The sequence below is a fragment of the Sander vitreus genome, chromosome 12 (assembly GCF_031162955.1).
Source record: "Sander vitreus isolate 19-12246 chromosome 12, sanVit1, whole genome shotgun sequence".
NCBI lineage: Eukaryota > Metazoa > Chordata > Actinopteri > Perciformes > Percidae > Sander > Sander vitreus.
In genome coordinates, this window is record NC_135866.1 from 6,651,372 (window position 1) to 6,678,661 (window position 27,290).

At 42.8% G+C, this 27,290-nt stretch overlaps 1 protein-coding gene across 1 annotated transcript; it reads left to right on the forward strand.

The window, feature by feature from the left end:
* The first annotated feature begins 770 nt into the window (after positions 1-770).
* ccdc18 (coiled-coil domain containing 18) lies at positions 771-25,514 on the forward strand. The gene is made up of 26 exons (XM_078264168.1): positions 771-1,355; positions 1,560-1,752; positions 2,659-2,820; positions 3,133-3,236; positions 4,021-4,149; positions 4,451-4,547; positions 4,661-4,782; positions 5,295-5,574; positions 5,776-5,863; positions 6,333-6,550; positions 7,687-7,797; positions 8,087-8,218; positions 9,042-9,176; positions 9,318-9,395; positions 9,830-9,946; positions 10,103-10,270; positions 12,704-12,846; positions 14,429-14,592; positions 14,747-14,960; positions 16,066-16,165; positions 16,290-16,406; positions 19,797-19,913; positions 20,373-20,510; positions 22,238-22,660; positions 23,457-24,176; positions 25,128-25,514. The coding sequence occupies exons 1-26, from the start codon at positions 1,255-1,257 to the stop codon at positions 25,146-25,148; spliced, it is 4,392 nt and encodes a 1,463-aa protein (XP_078120294.1). The 5' UTR covers positions 771-1,254; the 3' UTR covers positions 25,149-25,514.
* Positions 25,515-27,290: the final 1,776 nt, after the last annotated feature.

Here is a 27,290-nt window from a genome sequence, read left to right on the forward strand (position 1 = left end):
TCAATATTTCCTATTTGTCCACTGGGGATTGCACTGTCCTAATAAGAGTAGTAGGCCTTACATGCTAGCTATGCTATTACGTACGGGCTACACACTGTCAAGCGTAGGCTACCGTCCATGCAGGAGCCATCCGTGGAAAATGTCTTTGTCAAAAAGGAGATAACTGAAGAGTGTCAGGTTTTCCCCAAAAAATGGACCAGTTCCTATTTTTTCACAGATGTAGCCTAAATGGGAAGCCAGTGTGCTCGGTGTGTTCACGGCACCTTTCTCAAGGAATAATAATCATGATATAATAATAAAGGAATAATATCTGGTGCCACTATCAACAAATATAATGTTCTATCTTGACCAGAATACAGTTGAAAACAGACATATTTAAATATATATATATATATAAACATTTTTCTTAAGATATCTCAGGCTGTTTATCATCTGTCTAGTAAATAGATTGTTCATTTACACTAAAAGAAAAGGGCACATTTTGAGTTGTTATTAATTGGTTATTATGCAATGGTTGTACTGGTCCGGCCCTCTTTAGATCAAATTTGGCTGTAGTTGATGTTTCAACCATAGACTTTAGGTTTCAACACTGATTTCTCCTGAGCCAAAATTGCAGTTGTAAATTTGACAGTTCTAGTGAACGCGCCAGTGTTCGCGGCCACTGTCATTGATAACCCTCTCCACCAATCACTTTACACACAGCTTCGGTTTCTCCAATCACAAAACGCGTTGCTGGGATGTGGGCGGAGACTAAAAATACAAATTGTTCCGGCTACCTTGCCTTCTACTGCATCTACACTGGTCTGGATAGCATGGAAAGTTTTAATTTCAGTAGACGTTTCAAATACATGTCTTTATACTTTCATAGCGACAGCACGATAACATTTAATATTCCATTCAAAACGTAAACGTTGTCTGTCTGGTCGTTTGGTAGCTTATTTGGCTTTTATTCGAACGATAACGTGAACTAAGATAGCTAGCCACCTGTTGATATAGCGAGCATCTTTGTTTGTTTACATTCAGCGAGCGTAGCTACGCTAGCTGCTAGTTTCCATGCTCTAACGTTACTATAGCCGTGTTTAAAACGTAAGTATGTTGATGAGCTAACGTTAGTTGCGGATGTTCTTGACCTTTCCAAACATTCACACATGTTGGATATATTGCTTGAGCGACTGAAAGCTAACCTCAGCAAGTCAAGACAAGTTGTTGAGTAGCTGAAGTTAACATGTAACGCTACTCGTCATCATTAATCTAATGTTTGAGAACGAGAGGAGTTTAACCGAAGATGTGGTCAGTTTGAGGAATCTGCTTCGATTGACGGAGCTTAGTCTGCAGAGTGTGGGACAGAAACTGAGGTAAGCTAAGTGCACGACATGAACTCTCAGACACACAGTGAACCAGCTGTTGATAGCTACAACACAACTTCTCGTAGTACAGAGTGAACCTACAGCCACCAGGATATAACAAAGAGTTGGTGTATAATGATGCATTTGACCCCTCAGCTTCCATCTTGATTCCTTCTTCACTGTTTTTTTTTTTTTTTCTATGTACACCTACAGTCAGTCAGAAGGCCATGATGACAGTAGTGAGTATGAGCAGAAGAGTCCAGATAGCCTGACCTTACAAGACCTGCAGACACCTGATGTTCCTCCATCCCAGTCAGGCTGCGTTTGCCAGGAGAGTCCTCTCAGTGGGACGGCTGAGAGACGTGCTGCTGCTGGCAGCCTCAGCCCGTCTTCCACTAACTCTAGGGTGAGAAAGAGGATATTTCTGAGTAACAAAATAAGAAAACGCCATCCGGATATAGTGTACATCACCCATCGCCTTCTTCTCATGTTACATACTGCATGTGTGCAAGCGTACAAAACTGGTAATCGAAACTATTGAAAGCATTGTTGTGTAGATGAACGAATCCACCTCTGTAGGTTGTGTAGAAGGTATTAACGTAGGGCAATTACATCCAGAGCAATAGTCCCAGTGGCAATGTGTCTGTGCAGCAATCTGTATCTATAACCAAAAGGTAAATAAACCACTATACACCCCTCGCCACACACACACACACACACACACATTTTTTTTGTGTTAGTTGAAAGCAAATATCAGTAGAAAACTGCACTTTAAGATGTAACTGTCATTCTTTTTTAAGTGGTCCCTTAACATTCAATTCAATGTTCAATTTGTTCAATAAAAGAATGTTGGAAATGATTTGTTTTAAATTCAACAAGCCATTTGTTGGTATTTTATATATGTATTTTTTTTAACTAAGTGCACTTTAATATTAGAGCCCGACCGATAATATCGGTATCGGCATTTATAATGGCCGATAAATGAATATTTAAAAAATCTAATAAAAACGGACGAAACACCCTTCATTTTTAAACTGCATTATCATATTATTTTAGTGAGGACTAATAAATAACTACAAATAACTAATTAGGGAAATCTGTTTATGTTTTGTTACGCGTTTATTCTGTATTGGATTTTCAAATCACCAAATATTTGTATCGATATCGGCCTTAAAAATCCTTTATCGGTCGGGCTCTGTTTAATATCTGTCTAGTCATCGCAAGTAATATCATTATTGCGGTATTCAACAACGTTATCGCATATTTTCCTCATATCGTGCAGCCCTAATCTGTGTTCTCCCTTCCTGTTCAGTCTGCCTCATTCGAGGCCAGGTCAGTAGAGATGGAGTCTTTCTCTAAAAGGAAGAAGGGCGGCTGTGTGCGTCAGGAGAACGCCCGTCTCACCGCGCAGGATGAACAGCTCATCAGCGACCTCGATGCTACGCAGTATGAACTGGCCACCTCCAAGTCGCAGGTACATAGGACCGTCATTCCTTACTGAGATGATTTGTGTGAATAAAGGTATTGTAATCTTTTAAGTGGTATATGTTGTGCTTCATATTTGTGTGCTGCAAATGAGTATAGCGTGAAGTCAGAGTTCTTTGTTTCAGTGTTTTGTTGAGACATTGGCAAAGGGGATTGTTTTGGTCTGTTTTTTTTGTTCACTCTAAATATCAAGCCACAGCAATGACATAATAAGAAATATCAACGATCTGTATATAAATCTTATATAAATGAACTGTAGTGGATACATACCATTTACTGTATGTGTGTTTTGTTTTTCCAGGTCCGCCTCAGAGGCCCCAGGGTGGGGGTCAACAGTGTGGCAGTCAAGAGTGAACACATTCGTCAGCTTCAAGCAGAGCTGGAGACTCGGGGCGCAGAACTAAAGTAACCCCCATGACCTCAACAGAGACTTCTGTAGATGTTGCTAGTCATGTAATTGTCATGTGGAAATTGCATGCCTATTGATTAAGTTCTAGAATTCTCTACAGACCTTTGACACTATTCCTGTTAATACTCCTACTGAGGCTTGATTGTGGCTTTTAATAATTTGCCTTTCCTTTTTTTGGTTTTTATATTTTTACAACATACAGAACAAACACAATTGAACAAGAACAAAAACCCTCTCCCACCTCCCACCCTCTGCGGTCTCGAAGAAAATAAAACGAACAAATAAACAGAAATCACACCTTGCCTAGTCACTCTCCTCTAGTTGTTGTGGTGTTGAGGTCATTAGGTCTGATATTTGGGCTGCTGTGCTTTCCCATAGGCTGATAGTTGATGATTTGGCTTTGTTAATCCTCGCTGTAGAGAGCTCAAGCTAGAAAATACGCCAACCACTGTTTTATACAAAGCGAGTGGGGGGGGGGGGAGCCAGCGTTGAGCTTTAGAATCGTCGTTAAGTAACAAAACATTCGGGTCAGTAGGAATTCGACATCCTATCACATCAGATATTATTGATGTTGTTTTATTCCAGAACTCATGCACCTGTTCACACTCCCAGACCACGTGCAGGACAGTTCCAGTTTGTTCAGGTTGACAGAACGTGCAGTAGGGAGCGGGAATGACTTTTAGAGACGTACATTTGCCTTTATCTTGAAACTGTTACACTAACCTCTAATTGAACCTAGCATTAATATCCTAACAACCCGTCCTTGTCTGTGTTTCCCAGGGCAGCAGAGCTGAGGGCCGAGTGTAGCCAGGAAGCAGCAGCTCACAGGGACATTTTGGTGGCGACTCTCACCGAGGAGCTGAGCATGCTCAGAGAAGAGCTGGACAACAAGACGGCACTGGGCAAACGGTGATGCCTTTATCTAGGCTTGGCTTCCACACCCACTTTAATTTCATTAGAGTAACAGATTACAGTCCTTCTAAGATTTTGGGTAACAGCATGTATCCTATGATATTGATCCGCTACAATGTATTTTGTCTCATAATTGCATTTGCTACCTGTCGTATTAAAATATTTTTAATTGAACTAAATGAAGGGATTGACTCGGACCTCAAGTTGAAAAACATAATCAGATATTCCGTGTCTAATTGACTTCCCAAACATGATGGAGTTAATGCTTTAGTATTATTTTCTACCTCATCCCTTACAGGGCTGAGCAACAAAGGAACCAAGCACTTCAAAATGCAGAGAAACTCAAAGAAGCCTTCAAAGATTATAAGGCTACCATTTCCATTAAACTTAAGAGGGTAAATTAGATTTATTTGAATGACTTAATATATATTTATCTTTTTAATAACTCCTCTTTAGTTGCATGTCGATGCCATGAAAGTGTTTTTTAATTTTTTTTTTCTTTTTTAAGGTGATGGAGAGTGAGAGCAAACTAAAAGAGAGTCTTATCGAGTGTGACAGAGAAAAAGAGGAGTTGGACTTGAAGTGCACCGTGCTGGAGAGAGGAAAGGTAGAACAGAGTCAAACAATTAGGTAAGTGAGATTGATTTCCCCTTTTCGTTGTTTGTGGTGTACGTGGTTTTCTTCAGATTTGTATGTAGGAACAGAAATACATTGGAGGATTCCTGATTTCTCATTATATATCAAATCTTTCAGATGAAATGGTTTTGATTTAGGGCTGCACGATATGAGGAAAATATCAAACTGGATTATTTTGACTGATATTGCAATCGCGATATGATTCACGATATTGGATGGAATGATCATTTTAGTATCATTATTTTCATTGAAAAAAATTAAAATGATTATAGTGTAGATTTAGTCTGTGGAATACGATTTGTAGGCCGGGACATCACAATACTTAAATAACTTAATGTTTTCACACATATTTTGCCTTTAACAAATATTGCGCCTCTCCCTGTGATTTGGATATTGCACTAGTCCATATTGCGATTTCGATACATTTGCGATTCATTGTGCAGCCCTACTTTGATTTGCTGGTTTAAGCATTTTATCTCCGAAACTCCCCCTCGTCTGCCCCCCAGCCGGCTGAAGGAGGAGGGGAGGCAGGCCAAGTCTGCTGCTGCTGGCCTCCAGGCTCAGCTGGAGGAGGCCGGACAAAAGGCCTTACATCTGGAACGGCAGCTCATGGAGCGGGGCGCAGAGTTCAGGGAGCTGGCCTCTCTGCGAAAGGAGCTGGAAAGCCTGCAGACTGTGACCCAGAGCCAGGAGCAGAGGGCGGCCCAGAGCCACAGAGAGGCTCAGCAGAGCCAGGCGGAGCTGGCCAGCCTGGAGGCCATACTGGCCCTGCTGCATCTACAAGAGGTGGACAGGAATTTATGCACACAATACAAAATACATTGTTGTTTGTGTTCTTCTGATCTCACATGATTTTGTTAAGTCTTCCACAATCTTTGACCTCAGTTTATTTTCTTGCCCAAACCTGGATGTTGTGCCACAGTAACTGTCCAAAACAGCAAGCGGCTGCCATGTTTAGCGTGGTCATATGTGGATGTTTAATTTCAGGGTGCTGTCGGGACGCTGTGCGTCAGGCCCTGCATGCTTCCCCCAGTGGACTATTCAGGAACAGCACACCTGCTGAAGCTAAAGCCAGGTATGCTGACACACCTCTTGTGTACTTCATTACATTCTGTGTTAGCGCTGCCTATTAACAGAGATGTAAGCTTTTTTTTTTTTTTAATTGAGGTTTGTCCTTGTTTTTTATACATCTGAAGATTCTACCTTTCCTGCAATTTCCTTTTTAATTATATTGAATACAATAGTTTTCTTCCAATCTTAACTTTTTTCTTAGAGTGAAATAAGTTTTGGATTATTGGAACTTAATATAATTAGAACGAGAGACTCATTCTGCATCCTATTTTGCACTTGAGGTGAAGGGGGGGGGGGGAGGAAGTAAATCTTAAAAGGATTGTGCATCATATATTTAAGTTAATTGCACAGCAACACAAGTACAAAAATGGCATTAAAAAGGCAGCTACCATATATAGATCTCCTTAATATATGATGTAAAAAATGGAGGCTTTCCTGTTCTTTCTTTGCCGTTCGTCACTCATCCCTTGCAGGTGAAGGCTACCAGCAGCTGCTGCGAGTGCTGCAGTCGGTGGAGACTGAGCGGACCAAACAGAACAGCCTGGTCGAACGGCTTCAGGAGCGTCTAAGCAGAACCCAGGAGGAGATCTCCTCCCTGCAGAGCTCCATGGCCCAGAGAGCCTCCCACTACCAGAGCCTCCACACAGAGCTGCTGGACAAAGTCAGCCAAGCCACTGACACAGAGAAAGAGGTTTCTGATCTTCTCTTCTGTCATCCCCTTTTTATCATTTCTTTGTTATTTTTCTTTCTTTGTATTGTTTTCTCTCGTTTTTTTTTTTTTTTTTAACCAGTGCGCAACCTGATTTCCTGCTTAAAGTAGATTAACTGTGCAGTAGGTAAGCCTTATAAAACTAATGGTGTTTTTCCATTACATGGTACCTGCTCGCCTCGACTCTACTCACCTCGACTCAACGCACTGTGCGTCCGTTGTCCATTGCAGATTTTAGTACCGCCTCAGCGTGGCTGGTCGTCTTATATAGCGGCGCCGCAGTAAACTGCCGTGACCTAACACGACGCGCACACAGAACATCGAAGGTGTGTTGTTGTCGCCACAGCCAGAAGACACATTTTGTTTCAAATGAAGCTGGAGGCAGCAAAAAAAACAAAAAAACAGCTGGCTAAACTATTTTAAAAATGGCGGGTTTGTTCAGGACACCCCCGTCTGTCACCTTTTGGTATCGGCTCAGCTCGCTTGGAACCTCGACTGACGTGGTACTAAAAAAAAGTACCTGTTAGCAGGTACCTGGTACTTTTTTTCGTAATGGAAAACCAAAAAAGGCGAGTCGAGCAGGTACCATGTAATGGAAAAGCGCCATAACTTTCTGTCATATTTGCTGAAACTGACCCTATGTTCCAGTAGAACTACAGGAAGCAGGTCATTTAAAAAAACATCCGGCTCCTCCGGCACCACCTACAGCTCCCTGTTCAGATGCACCAATCAGGGCCAGGGGGCTCATGCACACACATTCATTCTCCCTTGTGGGGGGAGGGGCTTAGGAGACCCTTTTGGGCTTTATCCGAAAGGGGGGAGGGACTGAGAAGTTGTCGATGTTCACATTTTTGGGCTAAGTCCTGGATCTTCACAATCCTACCTACAGCACCTTTTAGCATTTCTTCTTTGTACTTAATAGTCTTAGAGCATTGTACATTTATAGAGCAGTTTCATGGTCGTTGGTTTGTTATTTTTATGTATTCCACAACAACCTTCTCAGCCATCAAAAGTGAGGATATATATATATTTGTTATAAATATTCTTTTATATGTTACCAAGCTTGAGAGCCAATTATTGATTGATTTTTTTTTTTTTTTAATCTCTGTTCACTTCAGTTGAAAAGAAAAAGTGCCCGCGCGGCTTCCCTGGAGAAACAGTTACAGGAGAAAACCTCGGCCTATACTCAAGTTGCACTGACCAACACGGAGCTGGAGAAACAGTTACTGGTACAACACACACCCACATGTTGTTTTTTTTCTTTTTTTTTTCTTGTTTTTGTCAGCTTTTGTACTCCCTCCCCCCCCGGTAACCTCATCAAGGTACAGCCAGACACGCAGAGGCAAGTTCTGGTCATTTGTCTGAATATAACTGGACATCTGCCAAAGGCTATGAGTTTTAGTCATGATTCACAACCCTTTCTGACATGCTGAATATATTCTCTAAATCCACCGTCTTATACCACTTACAGAATCCTCCTTTATTTTATTTCCCCGTTTTCCTTTTTTCTAATTACAGGAGAAAACCAGCACCCTTCAGCATTACCAGTCACTGATGACCAAAAAGCAAAGAGAGTACCAGCAGTCTCTGGAGAAGTGTAAAAAATCTCAATCTCAAGAATTCACGGAGCAACAGCACAGAATAAAAATGGTGAACTACGTCTTTGTCTCGCTCACTTTCTCTCCACTGAACCCCCCGCAGCGAAATTCTGCCCCCCTCCCCTGTTGCTGTTCATTTCAGTTCATTTCAGTTCTGTTCAACCAATCTTTGTCTCGTCAGCTACAAACTAGGGATGCACCAAATCCAGATTTTTGAGGTTCGGCCGAATACCGAATCTACTGGTTAAGATTCTGCAGAATCCAAAACCGAATACCGAATCCGTCATCTGTTTAACACAAGTTTTTAGCTGTGACTGTCCTTCCTTTGCCGTACCTGAAGTTGCTGCATTTTGGCTGCTGTCTGTAGATTCCTTCATGCACAACTCGTATTCTTTCGGATGTTTCATACCAAATGTTGTAACAGCGGCGATGTTGTGTATTGTTTGGGGTCCTCGCCACCACGACACAAATCGGCATTGCAGATTGAACATGTAGCTGGACTTGAATGGCCTTCTTTTGACTGAAAGTACTGCCAAACAACACTTTTTCTGCTCACCAGTTCCATTTTCACTTTCTCACAGCCTACTGCATTGAACGCTCCACCTACGTAAACACCTTCCCAAAATCAACGGCGTCATTACGTCGACCCGTGTAGCGCGCGTAGTGCAAGCGTAGGGTTCGGTTTGGTGGAAAAAAAAAAAAATGCTAAGGAACCCTGTCAAAAAGCCCAATATTCGGCCGAAGCCGAATCCTGGATTTCGGTGCGTTCCTGCTGCAATGCATATCAAGTATGATTTCACCTAGAAACACTGGCTGTGATCATATCTTTAGTGATAATACCTGTAGTAAGTGACCGTATTTCCTCTATTCTGCAGTTGCAGCTGTCTTTGGAGGAGGCTCAGTCTCGGGTGTTGCAGATGGACCAGGAGCTGAGCTCCCTCCGGAGGGAGCGAGACGAGGCTCAGGAAGTGGCTCTCCTGCTGCAGAGCTCCGTGGACCAACTCACGCAGGTACACAGGACAGTATGTAGGACCACATTAGTGCATCTTTCCACCGCCGCTAAGTTAAAGCACACGCACCGTTTCAGATTTAAGGTGCAACTACTTTAATCTAACCCAGGTCTATGCTGTTTGTATTTGATTTCATTACAGCAGAGGCAGGTTGAAGTAAGACACAGCGAGGAGTTTCTGCAGAGTTACAAAGCACAGGCGGCTCAGTCTGCCACCAAGGTTTGTACAAAGACCTGGTTACCATAGACAAAAGCGATATGGGGAAAAAAAATTAAAAAAAATCAAACATATCGATGTCGATATTGTAGGGTTGACCATTGGTGCGTTCGCAAAATATTAACACAATGAGAGTTCTGATGAATAATCACCCATAATGTGGATACAATGACTAAGTGGGTAAAGGCAAATAATAGAACAGCTGTTAAGGTCAGAAAATGACATCACTTGGACAATACTGTGTCATATCACGATATTACGATATCCAAAATCTAAGACGGTATCGTGCCTCATATATCGATGTCGATATAACATCGATATATTGCCCAGCCCTAATAGACACAACGCAAATAACAAAGTTTTAAGTGTACGAAAACACCTGGCAGAATTCATGACTCCCACCATAACCACGCACCGTCCATGACTTCTGTCATCAGGTGTGTGAACTACAGTCGTCTCTGTCGGCGTGTAGAGAGGAGCTGAACCGCTACCTGCAGCAGATGGAGGACGTGAAGGAGAACTACGAGAGCGAGCTGCAGAATAACAAAGCCAAGGTACAGCGTTGCATCCAGCGAGACAAGTCTTTCAAACTCCGTGACGTCTGTCTGCAAGACGATTTGCGCCCGCTCGTGTTTGATCGTCCCTTCTGTTGTTTCTGCAAAGCCCTCTCTTCTCAGACTTCTCCTGTCCCCTTGTTCCTCCCTCTCCAGGTGTCCTCTCTGCAGGAGAAGCTCCACGGCCTCAGCCTGGTTTGTCAGAGCTCCAGTGAGCAGAACCTGCAGCTCCAGCTTTCTCTCCAGCAGCAGCAGACCATGCTGACTGAGAGCTCTGCTCACATCTCTGAACTGGAGGAGAGTCAGAGCCAGCTGCAGAAACAGGTAAAGTGGGAGACGGTTCCAAAACGTTCTCAGATACTAGGTTAACAAGAAAGCGCACTTCTAAAAATATATATAACACCATGGAGTATTTGTTGACTTATCTGTGATATTCCATCCATTGTTTTTATTTTAGCTATAATGTCATGAAAAACTTTGCAGACTAAGCTACTTTTATTTTAGTGCATGAAAAGAAAGGCCTTGGGGCAATTCCCTGCTGCTTGATTTGGGGAGCCGGTGCGTCTTCTCTGTCATCAATAGCTCTCTCTATCTCTATTGGTCACACAGCGTTAAGGCTCTGACACACCAACCCGACGACCGACCGACCGTTCGGCAGAAAAGGCAGTCTGACTGATCAGTCTCCCCGAGTTGGTCAAAAAAGTGCCTCGGAACGCACCGAAGCGACGCCGACTTCTGCGCGTGCGCGAGACGTAATAAGTCTCCATAACCGCATTCGGCGCTAATCTGTATTGTCGCCCAAAAAATGAAAACCGGCAGCTGATTGGACGAACGCGTCGCGTGGGTCTGGCTTCTCCCAAATTTCATAATGGCGGCTCGTTTGGAATACGTGCTCGTATTTTAGGAAAATAGTTCACGAAACGCGTTTCTGAAAACATTTCAAGTGAGAAATAGGCCGTGCAGTTGCTGAATCTGTCTTCATTTCAGATCGACAAAGGTCAGTTTTAAAAGATTTTCGTCAGAATTTGAGAGGCGTTAGTCACGCTCATCCCGCTCGTCATTTCCGGTGATTGGTCATTGAGTCCGACTGCCAACTTGCTGATTCAACAAGTCAAACAAACGCCGACGGCTCCTCCGACTGACGACGGCACGGAACACACCGAACAGACTCAGGTCACCGACCTCGCCAGACTTTACAGCAGAAGTTTGTGGTGATATTCATTATGTACTTTTTCGAATAACTTTGAATACTATTTTCTAATATTTTGAGTGTAGAAAAAAGTTCAGCAGTGTGTCAAACTCTTTTTTTGGCAGCAGCGTGAACATAGTGCGTACTGTCTAGGCAGCAGTAGGTCTCCGTCTCAGACTGTATCTTTGTCAAGGTCTTCCCTTGGCATTGAAGGGCCTTTTTATAATGGCGCAAGACAGATTTACTGTTTTTTATGCTTATGTGGCAGTAGAAACGTTTTCGAAATAGTTTTAGTAGACAGATGATTTACTCCCGAAAATCTGCAAATCCAGTTTAGTTTTTACTTTTAATCACACGATGCCCTTCTATTATGCTCTTTCTTCTCACTCACTGCCAGGCATGCATTTGCTCTTGCACTGATTTGGGATAATTAGTGTTTAGTTATCCTGTCCACTAAACATATCTTCCTGGGGTCCCTATTTAGTTTTATTTAGGTTTACAGTCAGATCCCATGTCTACTAGATATTTGGGATTGTGTCCAAGGCTTCAAGTAAGCCATCTTTAAGCCTGTTTCACAGTTCTGCGGAGGCTCCACGCAGAGCTTTCGCCGTAGCCTACGTAAGTGGCCTGATGTTTATACTTGTGCGCTGGTGTGTGCGTCGAGCCGGCGTGTGTGTGTGTGTGTGTGGGGAGTGGGTGATAGAGCGAGGGAGAAGTGAGAGAGTGACGGCGTTTAGCTTTGGAGCAGGTAGCGACTCTAGAGTCATAGTGAGAGAAACAAAGTGTCTCCTCTGAGTTTTCTGACCACGGTGGGAAATCTGTAGCAGGAAAAGTTAACCCTCTCCTTGATTTCATGTTTATGGAGAAGGAGAACCGGGAAATGAGTCGAGAGGTGCACGTCAGGCTATGGCGTAGGGTTCGACGTCGACGCGGAGGGGTCGGCGGGGGTACTCCGTCGATTCTACGCACAACCGTAAAACGGCCTTTAGAGTGACAGGAGAACTAATATCAGGAGGATTTTCACGATCCCTCTGGCAGCTTTAGTACAAACCATTTACATGTTGTATTGTGCCAAGGTTAGTCTTAGTAAAACAAGAGGGGAAAAGGCTCAAGTAGCTTCTTATTAGCAAAGATTGAATTGTATTATATTAGCAAACAGAAGCACGTAAAGAGCAGAGGATAGATACAAGTATAGCAGTACTCTTAATATGCAGACTTACTGTCTCCCCACACATATCACAAACTTCTATCAGTCTCATCGTTCGGCACATTTAAACAGCTGATTTTGCTTTCTGTCCTTCATAACAAACAGAGCACAACGGTCTTCATTCAGTGAGCAGAGACATACAGGGACACTAACTATCCATGAAGGTTTGTTCTGGGTAACAGACAAGATATCAGATTGCCTGTAGGGAGAGAGAAGAGAATTAAGTCAGGCCTACACTACAAGACAATGTTCCTTTTATTAGAATTGAGGGTTTATTTAGTGTCGTTCTTAATTCCCTGGGATCTCTTTTTAGTTTTGTACCTTCAAAATAAACATTAATGATCATGTTGTTTGTCCGCAGGTGTCCAGTCTGGAGCAGCAGCTGGAACGAGCCCGGGCCTCTCTGCAAGGTGAGGTAAGGAACAGAGAGCAGGACGCCCAGGAGAAAGACAAGGACCTGCAGGAGATGAAACAGCAGAACACACAACTCTCTGAGTCTGTCAGGTAAGAAGACCTGTACACACAGGGACACTCGTGCTAGACTCCCGGTAGGCTCGCATTGGCAGACCTATCTAAAGCATTGTGGAGTAAGGTCTGGCTACACCACACATACATTCTGGGATAAGAGAAAAAAAAGAATGCTCTGGGTGGTTTGCATTTCTTTAAACCAATCACAATCGTCTTTGGACGGTGGCTCTGCAAAACAGTCTCAGGAAGGAACTTGTTTTGGTGGAACATTTGCACCCCGCAAAAGAAAACGCCACATACAATATTAAATGCTGTTAACTGTTGACACAATACAGTAACCAGAGCTGTTTAAATTAACTGAATACATGGTTAAACCTCATTTACTCTTACCAGTGTATCGCTGTGTACTTCGTCCACAGCAATCCCACCAACCGGTCCCAAAACGTCCCAGTTAGAGAGTAAATGTGAACATATTCTTAGTAAATCTTTCCAATTTTTCCCTGAAAGAACCAAGCAGGCCTGCCTTGTTGCACGATCCAAATTTTCTTCAAAACTTGACATTTTCAGCGTTTCGCTTGCTAGCTTGAAGGTTGTTGTTGCAACACACAGAGTCAACTTTTCTGACCCTTTTCAGACATAAACCATGTCACCAGTGCTATAACGGAATTATTTAAAATATTACAGGCAATGCCTAAGGTCTTTAAATTCTATTGGTTCACACTTCAGTAGTTCTTTGTTGATTGTATTCACTGTTGCGACCATTCGGGTGGCATGGAGCCCCCAGTGACTCAGCATTTCTGAGTACTGGGGTTCGATCCCTGTGCAGGGCCTTTCTGTGTGGAGTTTGCATGTTCCTATGTTTGCGTGGGTTTCTTCCCACCACCAAAAACATGTCTGTTAGGTTAGTGTCAAAAAGAACTGGAGTTTGTTCCTTGGCGCTTGCAGCTGCCCACCCATCCTATGTAAAGTTAAATGGAAAGTTTAGTTTCTCTGTGTATTCATAGAAATGACGATAAAGGCACCTTTTTATTTAAAGCAGTTTGGATGGGGCTTTTGTTCGCGACTATTTTCGATAGTAGGCTGTTTTTCCTGACCTGCAGCAAAGACAATCACACACATAACAGTCTTATGATCACACCACATACTATTTGTAGGCATGAAGCAGCCCTCCCCTCCCCGCCCCGAATAAGCGTATATAAATGGGGATCTTACTTGTTAGAGACGTGGAGATTCGGGGCCTTATGTATTTGGAGTCATTTTATTCTGCAGAGCTGCTGGTTAGTCACATTTTATTGACGTTTTAAAAGCTCCAAAGCAAAAGCTGGTTGGTTGTTGTGTTATCAAAGACATGTTTGCTTAGCCCAGTTAAGCTACTCCAACAGTTCTGGAGGGATTTCCTTTTCTCTAAGTCTACGATGGGAGCCTCGCTCACATTGAGGTGAGGAAATGGGCATGTTGCATGTCCCCAGCTGCAGCAACAATGCAGTGTGTTTGCTGCTTAATGCTTTTCTGCTTAATATTGATATTCTCTAGCTTGTCTTTCCTTTATTGCAGCACATTTTGTCCCTCATAGATAAATGAAAAATGGAATGTGTTTTTCTCTTTGTGCTTTCTGCAGCCACCTGACATCAGAGATGACAAAGTGCCGAGGGGAGCTGGTGTCTAAAGATTCGGAGCTGCAGCGTCTAAGGAGGGATGTCAACACCAAGATTTCTCAGTTCAGCCGCATGGAAGAAAGCTTGCAACACATGGCGAGCCAGCTCAGCAGCAAGAGTGACATGGGTACGTTAACTCGGTTTCAGTGCAGTGTAGGAGATTTCACTTTCTGTCATTTTACTTTTATTTATATTTAGCAGAGAGGAGACAATCGGGGCCAGAACTGCACAGCTCTCTTTCACTTTTAACTTTTCTTTCTTTTCCTTCTTGCCCCTCCCAGTGAATGATCTGGAGGAGAAGCTCCATCGCTGCGAGGCCGACCGGCTCAACGGTGTCCAGCGGGTCCAGGTCCTGGAGGGACAGCTTCAGGCGGCGCAGGTAGAGTTGGCTGAGACTCTGGAGCAACTACGGAAACTCCGAGACGTTCTACAAAGAACCCAAAGCACCGCAGATGAGCGGCAAGCCTCGGTGGAAAAACTGACGGTCCAGCTGAGGTGAGGTCACGCCCTCATGTAAAATATCCTCCTGCGCACAGGGGACAAGGCACGAGCCTCATATGGAGACAACGTCCATGTGCTGTAGCTCCGATCCTTCTCTGGATCGGGCTCATCTGTGTTTGGAACAATATCCACATTGTACATGTGTATCACAAACAGACACACACAGTCATGGAGCCTGTTGTTGTCCCAGTGTCACATTTTTAAATCCCTCATACTTGTACGTCGTCTGGATAATGTCGTGGCTAATCTTTGTTCTCAGATGAAGTAATGACATTGTGTTTACTGAGGAAATCCTTTACTGTTTAATAATATGAATTTCTGGTAAAGAAAATGTAAGTTATGTCCCTTTTTATTATCCAAGGTGGAACCTGTTTAATGTGATATGTACTGTATATTTGCTGTGATGGATTTTACACGTGCTCTGTTTTTTGGATGGAATAGTTTTCTATATAAAACATACCACTGACACTGATAAATCTGCATACATTTGAATCCCATCCGTTGCGTAACACACTGTGTGAGGCATATCGTACATCAAGCACTCAACTCCTCGTACCCTCATGAACGTGGGATTCATTTTCTTGTGTAAAAAGAAGAAGAAAAAAACGAGATGCTTAATGTTTCAGGTGATTAATCATTAGTCCAGTTACTCCATACGTTCCTGATGGATTATTATTATTTTTTTTTATACTGTTACTGTCTTTCAGAGAACAATGAGCTCAGGTATTAGCAGGGACATGCAGATGCTTGATACAGAAAGCAGAACAGAACAGTTGTCATGATCTAGGTTACAGTCACAAACCCATTCACACACAAAAAGCCATGAAAAATGAAGTCAAAACGTAGTCACGTTGTAAGTACTCAAACCAAAGGAACTAACCCCCAACAATAAACAATAGAAAGTCCTTGAATCATGTCCCCTGTATTTGGCCCTGCAAGAATCACACACAGTTATATCTGCCATTCAGACGATACTCCTAGTTACTCAGTGTGTTGTTTTTATGTATGTTAATTAGTTAGATATCTGATAAACTATATAACTATATATAATAAACTATACTGTGTGTGTCTGTGTGTGTGTGTGTGTGTGTTTTCACAGTGAGACCCAGAGGGACTTGGAGGAGAGAACTCACGAAGTCTTAGATATGGACAATGCACTGAAGGAGAGACAGGGGGAGCTCCAACAGAGAGCACAGCTGGTACAACACAGACCCAAACAAACTGATTCTTCCAGTATATTTCATTTAATTTGCAGAATGTTTTTGCTGCCATCTCTCTCCTGATTTTGTTTGTGTTTTGATTTTCTCCCCCGGTCGTCCTCAGCTCGGTCATTTGGAAGTGGCCATCCGAGAGCACAAGCAGGAGATGCAGAGGAAGGTGGAGTCTCTGCAGCAGAGCCTGGAGGCCCGAGAGAGAGAGCTCACAGAAAGAAACATGAAGGTCAGGAGCACGCGCAGAATCAGAGGGCAAAACTTGTGAGAGCTCAGCCTTTATAGACATGGAGAGAGAGTTTTGTTTAAATTACTAAAAGCTTAGAGTGGGACTGCACGATATGAGGGAAATGGACTGATATTGGGATATGATTCACGATATTGGACGGAATGATAATCTTTTCATCATTATCATAGAAAAACATAAAACTACAATAAAATCATTATTAGAGCCCGACCGATAAAGGATTTTTAAGGCCGATATCGATACAAATATTTGGTGATTTAAAATCCGATATATCGGCCGATATATATTTATAAAAAACAAACCAAAAAAACAAAAACAAACGCGTAACAAAACAAACAGATTTCCCTAAACATTAGTTATTTGCAGTTATTTATGAGTCCTCCCTAAAATAATATGATATGAAATAATTAGTTTTATTGTCACAACAGAACAGAGGAACATCAAAATATATTAAAGTTCCGATAAATGAAATGTATAAAAATACAAACTTAAGATATGAAACTTAAAGGGTTAAACACCAGTGTTGCCAACAGGGACGCTGTAGAGCGCCCTCTGGTGGACAAACTCTGTAACGCCAACACTCAGAACGTGGTTGAAGGGGGTTTTGTCCGTTTTTATTTTATTTTTTTAATATTTATTTATAATATCGGCCCGCCGATATATCGGTCGGGCTCTAATCATTATAGTGTTATTTTTTTATTTTTTTATTTTTTGCGAGAATCTGTGCCAAACGAAGACTAGGTCACGATTTGTAGGCCTGGGACGTCTCTGCAGTAGAGCTGTAATCGGGCCTTAAAAGTTCGGCCCGAGCCCGACAAGTACATTTAGTTTGACAGCTTTTTAAAAGCCCGAACCCGTTTACAGCCCGACATTATTCAAATGTGCGCACGCACACAGCTCTTTTGCCTTTTTTGTCAAGAATGAGTCATTTATGCATTTCTTTAACATCATTTATTCATGACTAACGTAGGCTATAGGCCACTTGGAAGAGTCAAACGTTTTCCACACCTCAGACTTTGCTTTCTTTGCCGGTGCAGCCAAAACGTAATCGCCAGAGGCCAGCCTCCGTTTCACCTCCTCAGCATCCATTTTCGCTCTAATCGAAACGCATCACCTGACCGCTCATTTACCACGCAACCCGGAGCACAAGCCCGAGCCCGGCCCGAGGCCTGCCCGAGCCCGTGTAAAATGAAAGAAAATTAAGACCAGGCAAGGGCATAGATCTTCAGCTCTACTCTGCAGCACCACAATACTTCATTTAGAATGGTTTGACACATATTTTGCCATAAAGATATTGTGCGCCCCTCCACAAAAGGACCTGCCCTTCCACCTGGCTAAATCTGGCTTTAGATATTTAGGAATCAATATTACACAGACTTTCCCTAAACTATACAAAGATAACTTCATACCCCTCATTGATAAAATAAAAAAACGATTTACAGAATTGGAGGTCCACTACTCTTTCACTGGCTGGAAAGATCAACTGTATCAAAATGAACGTGTTACCCCGATTCCTCTATCTTTTTCGATGTCTCCCTATATTTCTCCCAAAATCCTTTTTTCAGTCCATTGATAAAACTATATCCTCACTCATTTGGGGAGGTAAAGCCCCTAGATTACATAAAAGGCTTCTTCAGTGACATCGATCCCAGGACGGACTGGGTTTACCAAATTTGCTTCACTATCACTGGGCGGCTAATACTCAGAAAATCATATACTGGCTTCATGCTCCAAAGCTGTCGTGGTGTGAAATAGAAAATGAGTCATGCATTCTGGCATCCCTTCCCGCCTTGGTTACTTACTTCGAGTCTCCCTCTGTCTACTTCACCCTATACCTCTGACCCTGTTGTTATCAATACTTTACGAAATTTTGGTCACAATTTCGAAACCACTTCGGTTTAAGAGATTTCTCTCATCTTTCTCCTATCTGTGATAATCATCTTTTTGTTCCGCCTAGATTAGACAACACCTTTGCCCCGTGGAATAGACTTGGCCTCTCCAAATTGAAGTTATCTCTACAGCGAAGGTGTATTCTCTACCTTTAGTCATCTCTCTCAAAGATTCAACCTCCCCCGGCTCAAGTCGTTTCCGATATTTCCAGATCCGACACTTAATGTAAAATCTAGATTCAAACTTCCCCAGTGCACCTCAGCCTACTGCTATGGATGACATCTTCCAAATTCCCTTCAATTTAAAAGGCTTCATTGCGAGAATCTATTCCAACATATCATCTCTCGGAGACACCTCTCTCAATAGAATTAAAGGGAAATGGGAGGAGGAGGAGCTTGGGGATGCAATACCTGAGGAATCCTGGACTGATGCTCTGAAGAGAGTTAATGGAACTACTTCATGTGCTAGGTTAGGTGTAATTCAGTTTAAAGTCTTGCACCGTACCCACCTCTCCAAGTCTAGGCTGGCCAGAATTTATCCTGGGGCGGATGAGAATTGTAGCAGATGTCATGTCGCCCCGGCAACATTAACACACATGTTGTGGTCATGTTCTTCTCTCTCGGATTACTGGTCAGAGGTCTTCAGAATACTTTCCCAGGCACTATCCTTAAATTTGCAACCTAACGCCTACTCTGCCATCTTCGGTATAGTGCCAGCTGACCAACGGATTATCAATAAGCATAAGGACATTATAGCATTTACAACTCTACTTGCCCGCCGAAGGATATTGTTGCACTGGAAATCTCCCCTTAGAGGGTCAAAAGACCTCTTCTATTCTACCTGGAACCCAGTAATGTCTTTCATAAACAAACTTAAAACCCTCCCTTAAAACCCACCGTGACGGTGGGTGGGGGTTGTATTTGTTTGTGTGTTCTGTGAAAAATCCAAAAGTATTGTCCTTCTATATAACTGTCTTTCTGTACCTTGTTCTCAATAAAAAGATAGTTGGGGGGAAAAAAAAAAAGATTTAAATTAAAGAATTCATTTAAACTATAATATTTATTTTTAAAAATAAAACCCATCTCATTACCAAATGATTGTGGCACAAGTGTAATAAATAAAACCGAGAAATAGTGACGAGTTCTGTGACTGAACACATCTTCATCCTTTAATGGGACCATCAGCTGTAATATTAGATCTGAAGGAGCACACAATAGGAAATGTTAATTAAACACTGTCAGCGTCACAGTTACTGTAAGCCCTGATCATAAAAAGCCCGTAATAATGTTTGCACACCTCATTTTTGCATTTATTTTGTGTTCATAAATTTATAAAAATATATCATTTGTGTGACGAGGTAATCTAATCTAATTTCCTTATTACTTGAGTTTAATCAAAATCAATATCTGGTGTCATATAAGCAGTTTCTGAAGTGTGTGTGTCTGTGTGTGTCTGTGTCTCTGTGTCTGTGTCTGTTGTCAGGAGCTCAGCCAGCAGCAAAAACTTCACACTTTACTGCAAGAGGTTGAAGAAACTCAACGTCAATGTGAGGCTTTGACCGGAGAGCTGGACGCCACCAAGCTGCAGACCAAAGACAAGGTAAAGTCAAATCCTAATCTATTATTTAGTCTGGTTAAAGCTATAATGCGTAGTTTCTGTCTCCCCCGTGAGGAATTCAAAGTTATGACAACAACGCTGTCTGAGCAACCACATGACCCAAGCCTTCGGTGATCGCACACCACCACCCCCCTCGAGCTGCTGCGTGCAAAAGTCGGCGGACTACACCATTTAGTAAACCTAGCCATACTGAAAAAAACGTGTGAGTTGTGTGGAGCTGATGGGCTTAATTAGCTTTGTATCAACTCATTTGGCGATGGCTTGAATGGAACGGACGTTCATTAATATAGAATAGTAGCACACTGTAGCTTTAAGGATAAAACAGAAGAAGAAATGGCTTGTTGAGACGGACATTAATGCTCCATAAATCTGCTGCGCAACTACTACGTGTGTGTGTGTGTGTGTGTGTGTGTGTGTGTGTGTGTGTGTGTGTGTTTGCAGGAGGTGCGGCTGTGCGGTGTGGAGAAGGAGCTGGCTCTGAAGGAGGCCCGCTGGCTTCAGTTGGAGGCGGGGCTGCAGAGCATGGTCACCTCTTTAGAACAAGAGCTGGAGCTGGAGAGGGAGCAGCACAGCAAGGAGGTACAGCAGCTACTGAGGCTGCAGGACCGCTGTCATCTTCCTCCATCTAATGCAGGGGTCTTTCACGTTTTTGAAACCAAGGACCCCTTATCTGAGAAAGAGACAGAGCAGGGACCCCCTACTACATATATTGTATAAAATAAAGTTGCATATTAAAGTGGGCCTACAATAACGTGTAGGGTGGCCTAAAGCCTGTTTACATACCTTTTTGTAGTGCATAGAATACTGAGCTATTAAAATAATAATTGTGGGGTTGATTTTATAAATCATCTTTAGATGTTACACATACATGTGGCACAGTAACTCCTTAGGATTAAAGGGTAACTACTGTTTTTTTTTTTTTTTTTTCAAGACTGATGTGACCAAAAATCTTTGAATTTGGTCCAGTATTGAGCGAGATCGCAATGCCGAGCCGGCACAAACCGAGCTGCAGTGTAACCTAATGGGGCAATTGTGCAGCCTTGATTTGTGTCCACTAGAAGTGAGTTTTTTTGGTACTGACAGGCTTAGATTGTTACTAAAAGTGTCTGACAACATTGACAATCTTTAAGATAACAGGAGCCTATCATTTCTGTAGCCTACTCCGAAACAACGGTCTCCCTGAACGCCTTTTTCTCGACTCGCGTTCCACTCTCCGCACCGCTGTCTTCGGACAAAAAGTCACGTCCTGAGATCGATAACGTTGTCAGACACTTTTAGTAACAATCTGAGCCTGTCAGTAGCAAAATACTCACTTGCAGTGGACACAAATCAAGGCTGCACAATTGCCCAATTAGGTTACGTTGCAGCTCGGTTCGCTACCGGCTCGCCACTGCGATCTCGCTCAATACTGGATCCATCCAGGTTGAAAAAAAACAACGGTAGTTACCCTTTAACTGTATCTGTTATAATTTGGTGGCCCCCCCTGCAGTGACTCTGAGGACCACTTAGGGGTCACGGACCCCCTGTTGAAGATCTCTGATCTTATGCATTGAATCAGTCTATCGAAATAGAGACAACTAAACAAGTCAAGTTTCAGTTGTTCTGCGAGAACTTCAACTTTATTGATATCGTCCCAGAGGGGGAATTGGTAAGGCATACATCAACAAGACAATCGGACACGCAGCACAACAAGAGACAACGAAAGGAAATCCACATTAAGTGGGACACTGATTAAAAAGCACATGAAATACTGTACATAAATCACATAATTTAGTAGTCAATAATAGGACAAAAATGGACCATAATGCCCTATATACACACACACTTAAAAAATACCATAGAAACAAAAATCCAACCAATAAATAGGTAGCAACTAGACTTTGGCTCTTGATGCTATTTGTTCAGAAGAGTTCCTGGCAGTATGCTTCTATTTGCCTCTCTCCATCTACGTGATAAAGGTCTTGTGGATTGGCCTTTCTGGTCCATCCTTTCGTTCCCTTTTCGTATCTTTCTTTTCCTCTCCTTTACAAATCACACAACCACAGTGGGAGTTCCTTATTTTTTTTTTTTACCTACAATTCAGTTTCTCTTTGTTTGAGCTCAACCATAGTTTTGGTGGTGCTATTTATCTACTTCCTTGTCCTGCTATAACCTTTTGGCATTATGTGATTACATCAAAAGGAGCCTGATCATTTTCTTATCGGAGCAGCACATCAAGCTGCACACCAGCTTGTGAAAACCAAACTTGTGTCATCTGTCTGTTTTCCCTCCCTCTCTCCCTCCCTCCCTCCCTCCCACTCGCCCAGCTGGAGTCCCTGCAGCAGAGTCGAGGCCAGCTCCTCAAAGTCTCGGAGCAGATCTCCTCCACCATGCTGTCCTCCCAGGAGCAGCTCGCCGCTAAACTTCAGCAGAGCCAGAACCAACTCCAGGAAGCCAAAACCCAGCTGGAGCAAACTCGGACTGAGTTGGATCGCACCCGGAACCAAGCCTGCCACCTCCAAACACAGAGAGACCAGTTTCAGACGCAGCTCCTTCAGAGTAAAACCCAGCTGGAGCAAAGCAGGGTTCTGTACGAGCAGGCCCGAGCCCAGAACGGTCACCTCCATGCCCAGCTGGAGCAGCTCAGCACCCAGTTAAGTCAAGCCCGAGTCCAGGCCGCTCAGCTCCAGACTCAGCTCCAGGCCTCCAACAAGTCCATGGAGACCTCTAAGGAGTCCCTGCTCATCAAGGTAGACGTCTTTGTGAGTGTAATGCACGCTGTGTTTTAAATTAGAGACCCTCTGTTTGGGTGCCCTGCCGTAAGAAAATGTGTCCTCTCATGTTCATTTTTCATTAGCATTTATTTTATTTCTGAAGCACATTAATTCAATTCAATTAGCGTCAAATCACAACAGGAGGTATCTCAGGACACTTTACTGGAGGTCTAGACCACACTCTATAATTTACAAAGACCCAACAATTCCCCACGAGCAAGCATTTGGTGCAACAGTGGCGAGGAAAAACGTCCTTTTAGGCAGAAACCTGAGAGACACAGATAAACATTATATGATTCATAACAATTATAGCAGTTGGCATGTTGTGCCGTAGCACTTACAGTAACAATAAAGAGAATAAAACTATGACTAGAAATAATAGTTGTAGCAGTGCAGGGCGTCGAGCAGGACCACGGCAGCAGCTGCCGAAAAACGAACCACCTGAACCACCAAATCAACATTTCGGTAAATGTGCCAGTGTCAGCCAGCTGGCCGGCAGATGTTTTGAGACCAGAGCAACTGGATGGATATCCATTTTGTATTCTGAGTGCAGCGGGCAGGAAAGCCATCACTAGAAAGTGGCTAAAACCAGCAATACCTCAGCCATATAAATAATGGTATACTGTATATATATTTAGGATGGAAAGAATTACTTTTTCTTATCAGACTGCAAAGGTTTGGGAAAGTTGGATCGAGTACATCCCATCCCAAAAACTTTCTATTCAACATAAATATATATATAAAAGAAGTTTGTGTTCTTGTCTTCCTGCAGGAGTCTGAGGTGACCCGTCTCCACGCCAGAATCTCCAGCCTGGAGCGAGCTGCTGACCGCCAGCATCTGTACAGCCACACACTCTCCCTCCCCGCGCTGCACACACTCACACACCCCCCAGAGAGCTCCTCCTCTGCTCACTCCCCTTCTTCGTCCCCCCAAAAGCTCCGAGCAACTCTCCCCTCGTCCCCAACACACACACGAACGTGCTCATCTCCCCCCGCTCACACATACCTCCAGCCTGAGAGCCTCCAAACATGCGACTGGCTGCAGAGCAGCAGCATCGACTCCTCTCTGGACGTCCCTCCCAGTCTGAAGGCTACACTGAGGGAGGCTTTGAGCAAGCATGCATGGGAGTCCTCCTCCCCCTCCGTCTCCTCTTTTCCTTCAGTGGACCACAGCTGGCAGGGCCTCAGCGCAACGGAGGCCACGGCAACCTCTGACCTCTCCTTCAACCCGCTCACATACTTGGCGGACAGGCAAGAGGACAGAAGCCTCAACATGGAAGCTACCTCCATGCAGGAGGGAGATGAGGAGCAGGTCAGTGAGTCAAGGAGGGAGTCTGTGTGCACTCTGGTGGGCCAGGAGGAGGAGGGGGCAGATATGAGTTCACTCACAGGGATGCTGAGGTTTGTTAATCAGACGTTAGCCATGCAGGAGGACCCTTCTTTATGGAGCTCCACAGGACTATCGCAGAGTGGACGCAGCCTCGCTCCCCAGGTAACAACCCCAGCCCTGGCTGATACACACAATGATTAGTCAGTGGAATGTTGGAAGCGTTTCCAGGCAAAATAGAATACGAAAAGATGTTTATATGTCATTTTGACACGAATACATATTAATAAATGACATTTTGATGTTTGAAAGTCTCTAGGTTTTGACATAAATGCAGATATAAATGTAATTTTAAAAAAAATAATAATAAATAATTACCGATTTTCAAATATTGCACCTGTCAATACAGAACGGAATACTCTGTAGCCTATTTTGCCGTCAATACTGCCGACGTTGTCTTTGCTTGTAATCAGATCAGTATATCTTTATGTTTAACATGAAGTGTACTACTGCTTGAGCAGCAGCGCTGCGTCAGACACGTTTTCTGGTGCGCAAAGACGTAGAAAACGACCACGCAACAGAAACGCCACACTCACACCACGCAGGCAGTGTGCAGCTGGCCTAACATTTATAGACTATACAATTAATCAAGAGAGTAATTGACTGAATTCATTTTACGATTTTCACTCCCGTATGCAGTGAAGTGCTCGCAGCGTTGAGCCCGGCTGTGATACAGGAGAGCAGCGCTGCGGCACCAGCATGCTGACGGGAACAAAATACAGTAGAGTAAAGAAAAGAAAGGAAGGGATTTTGATCGGCTTTATTTTAGCTCCGTGTCAGGACTCCCGCCTGCTTCTCCAAACTGGGGGGGGGGGCGTGCCGACCGCCATCTACTGAACTTCAAAATACCCGAACTCTCCCTTTTTTAAAATATTCATTACTAAATAAGCAACAATCAAATTTAAAGTTAGAAAAAAAACCGTATTATTTATTAAGAGTTTAACACCGAAAAATGTGCATGTGTGTGTGTTTAAGATAAAAGCAGCATATATGTATAGCTTCCAGAGTTGTAGCGTTGGTGTGTCACTGATGCACATTTTTCTTTTCCCTTTTTAGACAGACGTCAAGGAGACATGAAGCTGTGTTGCCAAGGAGTCATTGGAGAGGAGGTGTCATCCTTGCGTCAGCGTACATCTAATATACATTCCTTAACACCTCTCCTTTAATCTGTCCTGTTGGTGTGTGTGTGTGTGTGTGTGTGTGTGTGTGTGTGTGTGTGTGTGTGTGTGTGTGTGTTATTGAAATCAATCTGCAATATTGTCTGCCAGGGAAAAGAGAAATGATGTGTTTAGATGACCACTACTTTCCAGTCTGTAAATGATCAACTGTGATGTTTTATACAGTATAAATGTAGCATTTCATGTTGTATCTTTTCCTAGCCAATATTTATATATCTTTTTAATAAGCTAAGCGAATTAAATGTTGTTTTTTTTTATACAAGTATTTTGTCTATGACTGTGATTCTTAGTTATTCTCCAGGGAAATGTAAAAGGCTGCTTACTAACATCTGTTTGGATGTTCCCATGCTGTTACTGACTGTGGGGTCGTGTTATCAGAGCAACTGGCGACCTCCTGTCCAGGAGAAGAATTATTGGTTACACTTCACTTGAAGGTATCTACATAAGAGTGACATGACACTGTCATGAAGGTGTCATAAACATTATAAACAAGTCATAATCGTTTATGACATAACGCTTCTGTCATTAAGTGTCATTCGGTCCAGTTAGGACCAAGTTAGGGTTAGGGTTAGAGTTATTTAGGGTTAGGGTTCACGTGTTCACGACAGTGTCATGTGTTCATGACAGTGTCATGTCACTCTTATGTAGATACCTTCAAGTAAAGTGTTACCAAATTTCTTTTTAGACAGGAATACTGGCGCCTGATGCATGTTTTGGCCATGTAATATTCTAATTAGCATATTTGCATGATAGATAAGTGATAACAAGTACAATTTTTTTTTTTTATATATATTTTTTTATAATGTTTTGTTTTTTTTGCCTTTTGTTTTTTATACTTTTTTTAATACTTTTCTTATTTATACATATCCTTTTCGATTTTCTTCAGTTGTTTCCTCTTATTTAGTTTATTTTTTATACTTTTTTGCACTCTGACCTTCACTAGATTTACCATTAGTCGTCACACTCTTCCTCCCATAGAGGTTGATTATAGTGATTCTCAATCACAATTCCCAACTTGACATGGTCCACAAGCAGGCAGGCATGGTAGTCCACGTGCCCTGCAACTGCACCGTTGTGTTCGGCAGGCAGTTGTGCAATTACAGTGGATCATCTGCAGGAGGCTTTCTGCGGCAGCAGTCTTACTGGTCATAATTGGCAGGAACCGGTTGTCCACCAGTTTCCATCCCCAATCCACTGTGTTCATGTCACCTTCCTTTCCAATCCACACCATGATCTCGATGTAAACTCTTTGGCAGTGGTACTTGGTTGAGGACTCGGTTGGAGGCAGACGTTATGGGGTTAGGTTACTTTATTGATACCCGTAGGTAAACTAGTTTTACAGTCCAAGCGAGGCGGGACATCCTTAACATAACATGCAACACACAAAACATTAAAACATATAAAAACAGGTAATAAAGCATGGATAAAAAGGAATAGAAAACAGTACATGACCAAAGTAAGGTGACCAGATTTCTTAGACAAAATCCGGGGACATTTTCGGCTCAGAAGCGGAAATACCTCCAAAAAAGGTAATGTTTTTATCTTTGTAAAACTTAAAACGGGGACACTGCCCCAGGGGCATCACAAGACCTAGAGCTGCACTGGGGCACAAGCGCCCCTAGGGGGGGGTCCATGGGCATGCTCCCCCGTAAGAACATTTAGTCTATTTTAACGTTTAAATGCATCAATCTGGTGCACTTTGAAAAGAAATTCAGAGGTAAGACTTGATTATTCTTATCTATGGATGGAAATACTGTATTTGTGCTGTAGCCTGAACTATTTTGCACTTCAGAATTTTAACCATGCACACACAGGTTGAATAGTTTTTTCTTCATATATTTGCATTCATGTCACTAGGAAGTATACCAGTATAAATATATATTCATATTTGTAAGTGGGATTGTCTGGAATCTGGCAATATAATAACCATTATAGTGGGATACACTGGCTAAGCAATTTACAAAAATGTCTGTGCTGACATAAATAGTTTACATGAGAATACATTATAATTTTGTCCCAAAGCTGGAGACCATGTCAAAAT